The 11,862-nt window shown below is 33.4% G+C and overlaps 2 protein-coding genes and 1 long non-coding RNA gene across 18 annotated transcripts; 2 read left to right on the forward strand and 1 right to left on the reverse strand.

Moving 5' to 3' along the window:
- The first annotated feature begins 296 nt into the window (after positions 1 to 296).
- Positions 297 to 4,001, forward strand: LOC130983003 (GDSL esterase/lipase At5g45960-like). 13 transcript variants are annotated; one of them, XR_009087234.1, is made up of 5 exons: positions 297 to 547; positions 1,282 to 2,335; positions 2,424 to 2,472; positions 2,750 to 2,808; positions 3,481 to 3,991. XR_009087234.1 is itself a non-coding variant. In XM_057907166.1 (4 exons), exons 2-4 carry the CDS (start codon positions 1,560 to 1,562, stop codon positions 3,553 to 3,555), a joined length of 378 nt encoding a protein of 125 aa, XP_057763149.1. In that variant the 5' UTR covers positions 297 to 547; positions 1,282 to 1,559; the 3' UTR covers positions 3,556 to 3,998. The 13 variants fall into 13 exon arrangements, 4 of the variants coding, with proteins under 4 accessions (XP_057763149.1, XP_057763150.1, XP_057763147.1 ...); XR_009087226.1 differs by adding an exon at positions 901 to 1,002 and having other exon boundaries at positions 1,282 to 1,813; positions 2,424 to 3,997; XR_009087230.1 differs by having other exon boundaries at positions 2,424 to 3,026; positions 3,481 to 3,993.
- A 427-nt stretch (positions 4,002 to 4,428) lies between these two features.
- On the reverse strand, positions 4,429 to 7,158 carry LOC130979643 (uncharacterized). 2 transcript variants are annotated; one of them, XR_009086698.1, is made up of 5 exons: positions 6,900 to 7,158; positions 6,436 to 6,566; positions 5,429 to 6,185; positions 5,007 to 5,159; positions 4,429 to 4,890 (listed from the first exon to the last, which is right to left on the reverse strand). It is a non-coding gene; the product is annotated as an uncharacterized LOC130979643 (long non-coding RNA). The 2 variants fall into 2 exon arrangements; XR_009086699.1 differs by lacking the exon at positions 6,436 to 6,566.
- A 410-nt stretch (positions 7,159 to 7,568) lies between these two features.
- LOC130979185 (ARM REPEAT PROTEIN INTERACTING WITH ABF2-like) lies at positions 7,569 to 11,800 on the forward strand. 3 transcript variants are annotated; one of them, XM_057902556.1, is made up of 11 exons: positions 7,785 to 7,851; positions 7,971 to 8,134; positions 8,994 to 9,094; positions 9,418 to 9,540; positions 9,710 to 9,857; positions 10,197 to 10,287; positions 10,619 to 10,661; positions 10,945 to 11,025; positions 11,118 to 11,257; positions 11,394 to 11,465; positions 11,568 to 11,800. In XM_057902556.1, exons 5-11 carry the CDS (start codon positions 9,811 to 9,813, stop codon positions 11,598 to 11,600), a joined length of 507 nt encoding a protein of 168 aa, XP_057758539.1. In that variant the 5' UTR covers positions 7,785 to 7,851; positions 7,971 to 8,134; positions 8,994 to 9,094; positions 9,418 to 9,540; positions 9,710 to 9,810; the 3' UTR covers positions 11,601 to 11,800. The 3 variants fall into 3 exon arrangements, 2 of the variants coding, with proteins under 2 accessions (XP_057758539.1, XP_057758538.1); XR_009086540.1 differs by lacking the exon at positions 11,568 to 11,800 and having other exon boundaries at positions 7,569 to 7,851; positions 9,035 to 9,094; positions 10,807 to 11,025; positions 11,394 to 11,420; XM_057902555.1 differs by having other exon boundaries at positions 11,394 to 11,800.
- Positions 11,801 to 11,862: the final 62 nt, after the last annotated feature.

The raw sequence follows: 11,862 nt of genomic DNA on the forward strand, positions 1-11,862 counted from the left end.
AAAACATAAAAAAAATATTATTATTATTATTTTATTTTTCTGGTACTATTTATTACGTTTTTATAGATAGAATTTAATTTTTTATATAAAAAAGGCCTTGATCTTTCTTTCTAGAATTTTTTTTTAGGCAACGGATTCCTTGCTCCATATTTTATGTGGGAATATCATTAACCTACTTAAAAATAATTATAAATTAAACCCGTTTTTTTTTTGAAAAAACTAAAAATTAAAAATTGACCTCTGTATTTATTAACTTTTACACTTTTTCCTTTTTTATTTTGATCACAGATTCAACGTTGTAAACCATTTGCTCTGATAGGATTTTGCCCTCTTTCAATAGTGATTGCCATGGTCTCTTCCTCTTCCTCTGCCGTCTTTCTCATCCGCTCATCTTCGCCGTGCAACCCGCTTCTGCAGCCGCTCGCAACCCGCTTCCGCTTCCACGGCCGCCGCGCCACCCGCTTCTCCACGCCGCGCAACCCACTTCCCCGCCGCTTGCAACCCGCTTCCCGCTGCCGCATAACCCGCTTCCCCCGCTTTCTATCAGGTAACATTTTCACCCTATCTCTTGTATATATATATATATATTTTTTCTTGCTTCTTTCCAAACTCAGATTCTATTTAGTTTATTTTGTTTTATTGCTTTTTCTATGGTAAGTTTTTAGTGAATTTGAATGAAGTTTAATTTCAATTTGTGTTTGATATATGTTAAAGGAAACTTTGTTTCAATTGTTTATCAGTGATTCTATTTTTCTTTTATTTTTCTGGTTCATATGTGTTGTTTCTTCTTATTTATTGGTAACAACCTTAATTTGATTGATTCTATATGTGAATATTAAATTTGATTTCTTACTAGCTAACTAGCTTGCTATAGTGATATGACATTATTATTATGCACAGCTTCGTATTTAGGGCTTAAAGAGTTTTTGCCACCATATTTGGATCCAAATCTCACAAATCAAGAACGCATCTCAGGAGTCAGCTTTGCTTCTGATGGTTCTGGTTATGACACACTTACACCAACTCTCAGTTTATCTATAACACTACTCTCTTTCTTTATCTACATCTTATTTATCACATGCCTGAAATGGTTATAATTCCTTTTTATTCCTCAAATATATGTTTCATGCCTAGCTTTAATTTGTCAATTTGGTTAAAAATATTTTTGTACAAAATTACTTACCTAAATCCTCTTATGTATAGATATAGATGGATAGAAGTATTAAGTACATAGATTGGTTAATTTTTCTGAATTTGCATTGGTCTCTCTATTAATTGCAGAATGTAATTTCAATTCGAAAACAGTTGGAACATTTCAAAGAATACAAAAATAGGTTGGAGAGGATTCTTGGTAAATAGAAAACAGAAGATCATATGAAGAACGCTATATTTTTCAGAAGTGCAGGGACAAATGACTTTGTTATTAATTATTTTACATTGCCAATACGAAGAAAGACAGAGGATAAGTTATTGTTTGGAACGGTGTAGAATTGAAGGAAGTAATTGGTATCCAGAGGAAGAGAAAGAAGAGGACAGAGGATAAGTTATTATTTTGCAGCATGAAGCAGCAGCTACCTTGCGTTGATGCTAAATTGCAGAAGATTAAAGAGAAGAGAAGAGAAGAGAAGAGAAGAGAAGAGAAGAGAAGCATTTCTGCTAGGGTTTTTCATTCAATTTCATTCACCACCATTCTCTCATCCTCTTCCTCTGCTGTATCTCTTGTTCGCCAATCCTTGCCGTCACAACACGCCTCAGACGACGCCGCAACTTGCTTCCGCCGCCGCCGCGCAAGACGCTGCCTCAACGCTTGGAGGTTAGTTAATCATTATGCCTTTTCAATTCATCATTTCGTATGTTTTTTTCTTTTTTGGATGATAATAGTGATGATATTGCTATGCTACTCAGTAGTTAAGAGGAATGTTATTGCCATGAAAACGAAACAAAATTGAGTGTAAAGGCCAATCAAATCTGAACGTTGAACCATTCCCTTTTCAACGTCAAAACCTCAACTAGCAAAGTAGATGACTGAATCAAAGAATTTTACCTTTATAACAATAATGATTGCATGTCTATATAAATTTGTTTCCAGTAAAGTTATAATTAAATTCTTATAATTAAATTCTTGTGCAGATGTGTGAATGTGATTTCATACAAAATAATATTTTTCCTTTGTATAATTATGGCCTCATGTCCATTTTAACCCCCTTCTTGGCTTTTTGCACTTTGCTATTCCTTTTTTCTTGCCTTTACTGCAAGTCCAAAACCATATGATATGATATGAATGTCATTTGATAATGACTTGGATGACCACATGAACATTGAAGATGACTCACTAGTAAGTATTTTTACCAATGAGTTATGACAAAGTTTTAATTGCTACCTATTAGCTAGTACTAATGATATTATTATTGCTTATATTGTAGGTATATGATGAGAATGCTTTGTACAGTAGCAATGAAGTGCTGTAATATGGTATAGTATTTTGGTTTAAGGTTGTGGAATCCTTTATTTCTGGTTTAAGATGCTAGTTAGGAATATTTCATGTAGATTTATTTACAAAGGCCATGTGAAATGCGAGATTTAACTTGAGCATTAGACCATACATTAGGTTTCAAAAATTGACTCCCATAGAATTCATTGTAAACATTTTCTCCCTTCCCCCTTTTCTTTTTAAATCCTGTTGTAATTTCAATTAAAATTATTCAATACGATATGGTTAATTTTGATCTTACCTGTAATTGTGTGACAGTTCTGATCTGCAATTAGCAATAGCCTTGCAACAACAGGATATCACTACATTCCAAATATGTATAAGCCACTGCCTTTTCACTTTCATCTTTCTTTCTGGTTAATTTTTATGAATCTAAGATGAGTTTGTGTTGTGAAATTAGATTCTGAGTTTTCAGATTTTAAGTTTTCAGATGGCTTTAAGATCAAGGAATGCAGGACTGTCTACTAATAGCAATAACACAGAATGGATTGAACCATGATCTTTAGGGCAATTGCTTTTGATGCTATATCCTTTGGTGTGTCTTGTTGGATTTATCTTAAACTAGGCTAATATCTTTGGTCCTATATGAAGTATTTGGTCAAAGAAAACTATTCTTACCAACATTTTTAATTCTCCCAGTTGCCCTTACCAACATTCATCTTTCATGTTCATGTCATTTGGAGTTGGTTTTTACTTTTTACCATTAAAAAAGGAAACCGGCATTCCTTCTGAAACCATCTACACTCGCATTTTCAACGTCTCTTTCCTAGCTTTCTTTTTGTATGGAATTTCTAAAAAATATTTTTTAGGTGAGTACTATTGTTACTTTTAGAACACTAAAATAAATATAATACAAATCCTAGACATGGAGTGCTTATCAATTTCTAGTATTGACTGGTGTTTGCATCTCCCTGATTATTATCAGTGCTGTTTTAATTCATCATATTCTATATGTAATCGATGTGGTGGTGAATTAAATTGACTTCCAGCAAGGGAAGATTCGGACTGCGTCAAGCAGAGACTTGGTGGTCAGAGAACCGGGACAAGGTATACAAAAGGTATAATGTTCATAGTAGTGCAGTCAAGTCTTCCAACCAAGCAGGGGCACCGCATAGGACAGAAGGTGCTGGTTCTATTGAGGGACACCGCACAAGGGTCCTGTTTAAGAGCAAACTATAAAAAATATTGGTTTTATTTTATATTGTGTTAGTTTGAATCACACTTTTGTTTCTTATAAAGGTTGATCAATGCTCCTGTGAATTGCACTCTTCTGTCTATTATTTAATTATTTTTCCTTTATAATATTTCATTTTTGTATGGAGGGAGGAAAATCCGACGTGGAAGTGACATGGGAGCATTTTTTATATTCTTTCTTTTGCTTCTTTTCTTTTAACTTTTTCTAATCCAAATATGTGTAGTAAGAGCCATTTTACTGCGTGATAAGAGCTAAACACGAGCTCATCTCTCTTTCTTTTTTGGTTTTCAATAATTTTTGCTTCTCTCTTTGATTCGGTGCCCATCAAAAAAGATTGTTTCTCGATTACAAAAATGTAAATATATTATTTTTAAAAATATTAAAATTTAAAGAGTAAAATTCTATTTTGATCTTTAATCATTTACCAAAAGGACATAGCGTAACTAGTGAATAGATCATTATTATCTAAATTTCAAGTAATTTTGTACTTATAGTTGTAAAATATATATTATACAGTTTATTTTTTTTACTTTAATAAAGATGAGTACATCATAAAAAAATTTAAAAAAAATAAGGTAAATAACACTGATGATTTTTAATTTTATCCAGAATTATAAGTAAGTTTTTAATAGGATAATGTAAAAGTGAAACACAATGAGAGAGATAAAAAATAATCATACAAATAATTGATCTATCTTAAGTTATATAATACAATATATCTTCATACAAATAATCATATAAAGCTACAAAGTACAACATCAATCATAAAATAAAGTAACACAATTATTATTCACTTGAGGGAGGAGGAAGAGGTAAGACTTTTTTAGAAATATTCCAATATTGCATCACGACCATGCAAATATCATAGTATATTGGTCTATGCTGCAAGGATTCGCAAAGCACTTGGATAACAACTTATATGCACTCTGGTTGTAATATTTAAGACAGAATTCATTATTGTTGACATTGAGCCTGCAATCATCCACTTTCCTTTAAAAGAAAATTGAACTGAAGTATAATCTAGCCCGTAGGTACATCCATAGAACTGAAGTATATCTCATGAAAAGTAAGAAAAGTAAGAATAATAGAAAACACTCAAAGAAAAGTATATCTCATGAAAAGTAAGAAAAGGCTCAAAGTGGTCGCAGCCTCGCAGAAATAATCTAAGCCCGTAGGTACATTCATAGGTTGAGGGATATGTTACCTACAATCAAATCATAACCAAACTTAGTATAAAAAAGGCTCAAAGTTTGACAATAATGTCAATTTGCTTATATAACTAGAATATACAAGTATCAATATATAAGAAGCAAATTTTACCATAAGTGCTGATAAGTTGTCCTTGCGAGTTTCTGCGGCCTTTCTCAACTCTGCAATGTTAATGTTACCCTTGGGGTTTCTGCACATCATAGTTTCCTAATGCACATCATACATTTGATGCTTTAATTCTAGTTATGCTATTGCCTAAGATAGCTGCATGAAATGAACCATTAGTTGATACTCATTCCTTCTGATATCCTCTTTGAACTTTCTACTATTAAGCATTACTTCATACAGGCTAATTTATAATGATAGAACAGAAGTAAACATTATGCCATTCTAACCACCAACCAGGAGACAATGATATCATATTTAATCTACTTTCTGAGGAGAAACTAATGGCATCTCAACAGATTTATTATGACAGCAAAATTAACACCGACTGAAATTCGAGACAGAGCAGATGGTGAGAATTTAATTACCTTTGATTTTGGAGTAATGTTCAATGACATCATCAACAAGACCATCAAAATTAGGGATATAGCCATGGAGGCCTTGTGAAAGGCCAAATCCAGGATAATCCATAGCAAAGACTCTGTATCCAGCTAATGCTATCTTCCTAGCTATGCCTGAAAATAATCCCATGACACGTTCGAGTTGCTAATTCACAGCATTACTGCTCTAGTTAATTGCAGATACATGTTATTAATACCAGGAACATGCCTTCAAAGAAAAAAGTGCAGATGTCTCCATATCCATCACAGAAAAACACTGTTGCTTTTGGCTTGGATGCCTCAGGAAGCCAACTCTTGCAGAATATTTCAATGCCCCTTGAATTCACCTCGTATGACTGTTGCATTGCATAACAGATAACCATCAATCATCTGATGACAACAACTAACCTCGTAGAATCTGCAATCTTCTGCAATTTAGCATCAACGCCAGGTAGCTGCTGCTTCATGCTGCAAAACAATAACTTATCCTCTGTCCTCTTCTTTCTCTTCCTCTGGATACCAATTACTTCCTTCAATTCTACACCGTTCCAAACAATAACTTATCCTCTGTCTTTCTTCGTATTGGCAATGTAAAATAATTAATAATAAAGTCATTTGTCCCTGCACTTCTGAAAAATATAGCGTTCTTCATATGATCTTCTGTTTTCTGTTTACCAAGAATCCTCTCCCACCTATTTTTGTATTCTTTGAAATGTTCCAACTGTTTTCGAATTGAAATTACATTCTGCAATTAATAGAGAGACCAATGCAAATTCAGAAAAATTAACCAATCTATGTACTTAATACTTCTATCCATCTATATCTATACATAAGAGGATTTAGGTAAGTAATTTTGTACAAAAATATTTTTAACCAAATTGACAAATTAAAGCTAGGCATGAAACATATATTTGAGGAATAAAAAGGAATTATAACCATTTCAGGCATGTGATAAATAAGATGTAGATAAAGAAAGAGAGTAGTGTTATAGATACACTGAGAGTTGGTGTAAGTGTGTCATAACCAGAACCATCAGGGGCAAAGCTGACTCCTGAGATGAGTTCTTGATTTGTGAGATTTGGATCCAAATATGGTGGCAAAAACTCTTTAAGCCCTAAATACGAAGCTGTGCATAATAATAATGTCATATCACTATAGCAAGCTAGCTAGCTAGTAAGAAATCAAATTTAATATACACATACAGAATCAATCAAATTAAGGTTGTTACCAATAAATAAGAAGAAACAACACATATGAACCAGAAAAATAGAATCACTGATAAACAACTGAAACAAAGTTTCTTTAACATATATCAAACACAAATTGAAATTAAACTTCATTCAAATTCACAAAAACCTTACCATAGAAAAAGCAATAAAACAAAATAAACTAAATAGAATCTGAGTTTGGAAAGAAGCAAGAAAATATATATATACAAGAGATAGGGTGAAAATGTTACCTGATAGAAAGCGGGGAAGCGGGTTGCGCGACGGCGGGGAAGTGGGTTGGGCGGCGCGGAGAAACGGGTTGCGCAGCGACAGTGAAAGCGGAAGCGGGTTGCGAGGCAGCTGCAGAAGCGGGTTGCACAGCGAGGATGAGCAGATGAGAGAGACGGCAGAGGAAGAGGAAGAGGAAGAGGAAGAGGAAGAGGAAGAGACAATAACAATCACTATTGAAAGAGGGCAAAACTCTATCAGAACAAATGGTTTACAATGTTGAATCTGTGATCAAAATTAAAATGGGAAAAAAGTGTAAAAGTTAATAAATATAGGGGTCAATTTCTAATTTTTAGTTTTTTTAAAAAGAAAAAACGGAGTTTAATTTATAATTATTTTTAAGTAGGTTAATAGTACTCCCACATAAAATATGGAGTAAAAAATCCGTTCCTTTTTTTTATATCAAAACTTGATTGAAAAAAAAAATCATATAAATACTCCAAGAAAAAAACTAAGAAAATAAAGAAATTATGAAATATTTAGATTTTTACTACAAAATTTTTGCTTGTTTATGAAATTTTTTTGTGAAAGTTTTAAAAAATCTTTATAACATATTTTACTTATGATAAAATATAAAACTCTCATTAATTAATGTTAGTTTAAATTTTTAAATCCAATTGTCCAAACAAAATAGTCAGTCTCTAATCTATTTGTCCAAAAAAATTAGAAGAGAAAGAAGAGTGAGAATGAAACCCTATCATCTACGCCACTGTATTCATCTCTTCGCTATTGTCACCATCAAGCTCGTCATAGCTTCTGAGATCAGAGGGAGAGTAACCGGCGACTCCCGCGATGCCATTCTTGCCGACATCCAGGAGCAGGTTTCCATCTTCAACTCCACTTTCTCATGGAAGGAGTCAGATCGAGCCGCCGCCAAGCGCGCCACTCACGCGCTCGCCGATCTTGCCAAAAACGGTAAATCCTCCGTTCCTCTTCCTCGATCTCCTAGCGTGTTGCTCCCTTCATTTCGGTTTTTGGCAAATTCGGTCGTGCATATCTCTTGGTGTAAATCCTTCGGTGGTTGTGTCTTGCAGAGGAAGTGCTGAACGTGATTGTCGAAGGAGGAGCTATTCCGGCTTTGGTTCAGCACCTCCAAGCTCCTCCCGTGACGGAAGAAGACCTGGTTCAGAAGCTGTTGCCGTTTGAGCATGATGTTGAGAAAGGGAGTGCTTTTGCACTCGGACTTCTTGCCGTCAAGGTAACTTCTCTCTCCCCTTCCCTAGTATTACATTAGAACTCATTTGTGCCGTGGATTTTGCACTCTGAGGTGTATCTGATGTTTGATGTGATTCTGCAAAAGTGCAAGTTAAGATTATGGTTATGCTTCGATAACTACCAATTACTAGATAATATATTCCTGTAATAAATTACCAGAAGCGTTAGTTTATTTAAATTCTCTTACTCAGTGTTAATTTTAAAATGTTATATTTCTGTTTCTTGGGAATACTAGGAAAATAATAACCCAAATTATCTTATTTAACTTAATATTTAAACTCTTGCATGTGTTTTATTTATAGTTGTTGTATTGAAAGGTTGAAAAGAAGATTGATTTGGTTTATGGTGGAAGAAGATTAGGACTAGTGACTTATATACTATTATATACTGTTTTTATTGTAAATTTTTTCTAAACTTTCTTGAACTTCATTTGTTATATATTATTACATAAATTTCATTTCTTATTTGTATATCATAAGCTATTGTTGCTCTTATTTTCCTATAAACCACGATATCAGCTGAAGTTAGTGGTTTTGATATCAACTTTTCAGATATTAAGCTTTAGGGAAGTAGGATAAGCATTGTGATTTTGACATGTTCACTTATATAATCTCATTCTTATATTCTTTTATAGTTTATACGGAGTGCTTCAAAACTTGATGGCACCGGTGGTTGTATAAATTTTTAATGATTTGAGACTTGTCTAATAGGCTAGTAGATATTTGCATAAGGGTAGAAAGCTGATGTTATAAACTTTAGTAGAAGCTTGTTGATATTTTACTCCAGTGATTAAGTGAAGTTGGAGGGAAACTTTTTGCTTACATAACTTGGTCATAGTGCAGGATCTGTTTCAGATGATTACTTGAACTACATGTTGTTGCAGTTCCCTACCAATGTGACTGGATGGATCTGTCATACCCTAGTTACTTCAAGTCTCCTAAAGGCATGTCAATCTTAAGCTGCTGATTTTTTTTTCCTCACTGATTTTATATTATAAATACTTGTTTAATATTTTAAGTTAATTTCTGTCATATTTCGTTATTGATTTGTTGTGCTCGTTGCTTTCTTTTTTCTCCCTTATTTATGAATATGAAGCTTGCATCTCTTGCCCTTCCAAAAAAGATGATTATCTGTAATTCTCTTTGAAATTTAAATTGCATGATGACAGTGTTCTCTATTTGCTTTGCTGACTTTTCAATTTTAGCTGCATGTTTACATGAGGCTGGTTTTATTTCAATTAATACTTTTGTCTCAATTTTTCTGCAGATGATTTTGACAAGGAAAAATACTATCACCAAAGTTGAATATCGAAATGACTCCACCATTTTTGGGTGGGAATTGATTAATGAACCCCGCTGCATGTATGATCCTTCTGGTGACACTCTCCAAGTAAGTCCTATACCTTATATTTAAATATGCTAATTAAAAGTTTGAATGACTAGTTGAACTTACGATTGAGCCTACAATATGAAGATTAAAAGGTTCAAATTTCTGCAGAAACTTGACATCTTCACACTATTTCTGAAACTTTTTTTTTTCTTGTTTTAAATTTATGCAGACTTCGTGATTTCAAGCAGCTAGATGAGTCAACTTACTACATGTGAATGAAGTAGTCAAATAGGATTACTGCATGATGTTGGCCATGGTCCCTTCAGCCACATGTTTGAGGGCAAGTTCTTTCCCCGGGTCTTTAATGGTGACAAATGGTAATTCTATGATGTTAACTCAGATTTTCTGATTTCTCTCTGTACATTGAAGTTTCTTCACATGATTAATAGCACATGTTTCCTGCTTCTTCCAACAACATTCCTAAAAATTATATTGTCTATAACAAGAACAAAGAAACATAGCAATGTTTGTGGGACTTGCTTCACATTATCCATTAAACTGAAGAGAGATATAACGGATTCTGTCATTATGACTTAGTAACTTATACATATTTTCTGGATTTATTTATTTCTATTTAAGGAGTTAAATTGACTTTCTAGAACCTGCAACTATGTGTTGGTTGAGAATTCATCCTTTTGAATTAACATTACTTTCAGGTCCCATGAGAAAATGTCAGCGAAGATGATAGATTACATGGTTGATGAACATAATATTGATATTGATCCTGAACTCCTCAAGAAAGTGAAGGTTAGACCTTAGTGTGTGCTATCAAATGAATACACTCATACTTCTGTTTCATGGTTTTTCGAAGCAGCATTCTGTGATCAGTGGGAAAGGGCAGTTCCTCTTGACATATTGAACAATTAAGAAATTCTTGGAGTGCAATGATACTCTATTTTTGGGGCCATATTAACATCATTACATTTTTGCTACTTTGTAATCTAATATGTTTTGGCTCCTTGAACTATTTTACTTGTTGAGGTTCTTATGTTTCTCTTTCTGTACATATAACACATCAATAGTTAGAAAATTCCAGTTTATAGATAAGGGGCTCTGATGCAGTTTTAAATTGCGGCAGGAAATGGTCACTTCAAGCTGTGGCAGTGCTACACAAAATGAAGGTCTACGTAATTCTAATTGTCTCTCTTCTGGATGTTATTTATTTGTCTTTGATGATAATAAAATTGTTTATGTCCTTAAGTAGAATTTCTATAGTTCTATCTCTCTATAATTCATAAGTTTAACTGATTTTTGTTTGACTTGTAGTCAACTAGAGTGTGTGTAACAAAAATCTTAACAAGATTTGAGGAGAAGATCCAGGGAAAAGTTATTTTCTTGCAATTATTGATTCCTGTGATGATGAGTGTTTTATTGAATATGATTCTTATCTTATGTGCTTTGCAGAAAAGGGCATTCAACGGCATGTTGCTCTTGCTCATTTATGTCCTATTGATGATTGTAGAACTATCTTCATTGGCAACAATGGTACAATAAGCTTTTATCTGCTCATTTTAATAATTTTTTCACCTAGTAGTGCTTTGAAGTATTTCCAATCAACTTGCTGCTATATCTTGCAGGATTAGAATTGTTGTTGGAGCTTCTTGGATCTACAAACCTTAAACTGGCAGGCGGTGCTTCGCTGGCACTTCACAAGTTGGCTACCAGAGCCATTTCTGTCCCTCTTATTGATGTTGCACCTTCATCGTCAACTCCCCATGTACTTTTGCTATTCTTTTTATTTTATTTAATTTTAGGTTTTTTGGGTTTATACATCAATGAAAAATAACGGTAAAGTGATTACTTAAAACCTTTTGCCCACAACTTTGCATTAATATCTATTTATATTTATGTAGGAGTGCTTAGGCAAGCACTGTGTTAACAATTCAACAATTCAAAGCTCTCTGATGTCACATTCTTGGTTGAAGGTGGATATGTTGCTGCTAAATTCTTTTTTATTTATTTTTTATTTTTAAAATTTATAGTTGATTTTTGTTTATGTGCTGGTTTGCCCTGTTTTTCTTCTACAGAAAAAGAATTCTATGCTCATCGAGTTTGTTTAGTCAAGTCAGATATATTTTGAGCAAGGTTTTATGGTGGTTACAGGGTAGGCCTTGAGTATCCTTGAAAAATTTTTATAAGTTATTTTCTTTTTCATTTTAATTATGTATGAAGTGCAGATTAACTGTGATTAAGCTCCTTTCTTTATCAATTGGGAGTTTAAATTTTGTTGTCTATAAGATTGTTATGTCTAATTGACTAATTATTATTTTGTCATGTGTATAAACATTAAACAGTCACTTGCCATCTCTTTGGGTTTACTTC

Source organism: Arachis stenosperma, chromosome 5, assembly GCF_014773155.1.
Source record: "Arachis stenosperma cultivar V10309 chromosome 5, arast.V10309.gnm1.PFL2, whole genome shotgun sequence".
Classification (NCBI taxonomy): Eukaryota; Viridiplantae; Streptophyta; class Magnoliopsida; order Fabales; family Fabaceae; genus Arachis; species Arachis stenosperma.

Coding starts and splice junctions, on each gene's coding strand:
- LOC130983003 (XM_057907164.1), top strand. CDS start 1,560: ATGAAGCAGCAGCTACCTTGCGTTGATGCTAAATTGCAGAAGATTAAA. Junction 1,814..3,480: donor CGCTGCCTCAACGCTTGGAG/GTTAGTTAATCA, acceptor ATTGACTTCCAG/CAAGGGAAGATTCGGACTGC.
- LOC130979185 (XM_057902555.1), top strand. CDS start 9,811: ATGTTTGAGGGCAAGTTCTTTCCCCGGGTCTTTAATGGTGACAAATG. Junction 9,858..10,196: donor GTCTTTAATGGTGACAAATG/GTAATTCTATGA, acceptor CATTACTTTCAG/GTCCCATGAGAAAATGTCAG. Junction 10,662..10,944: donor CAGTGCTACACAAAATGAAG/GTCTACGTAATT, acceptor TGTGCTTTGCAG/AAAAGGGCATTCAACGGCAT.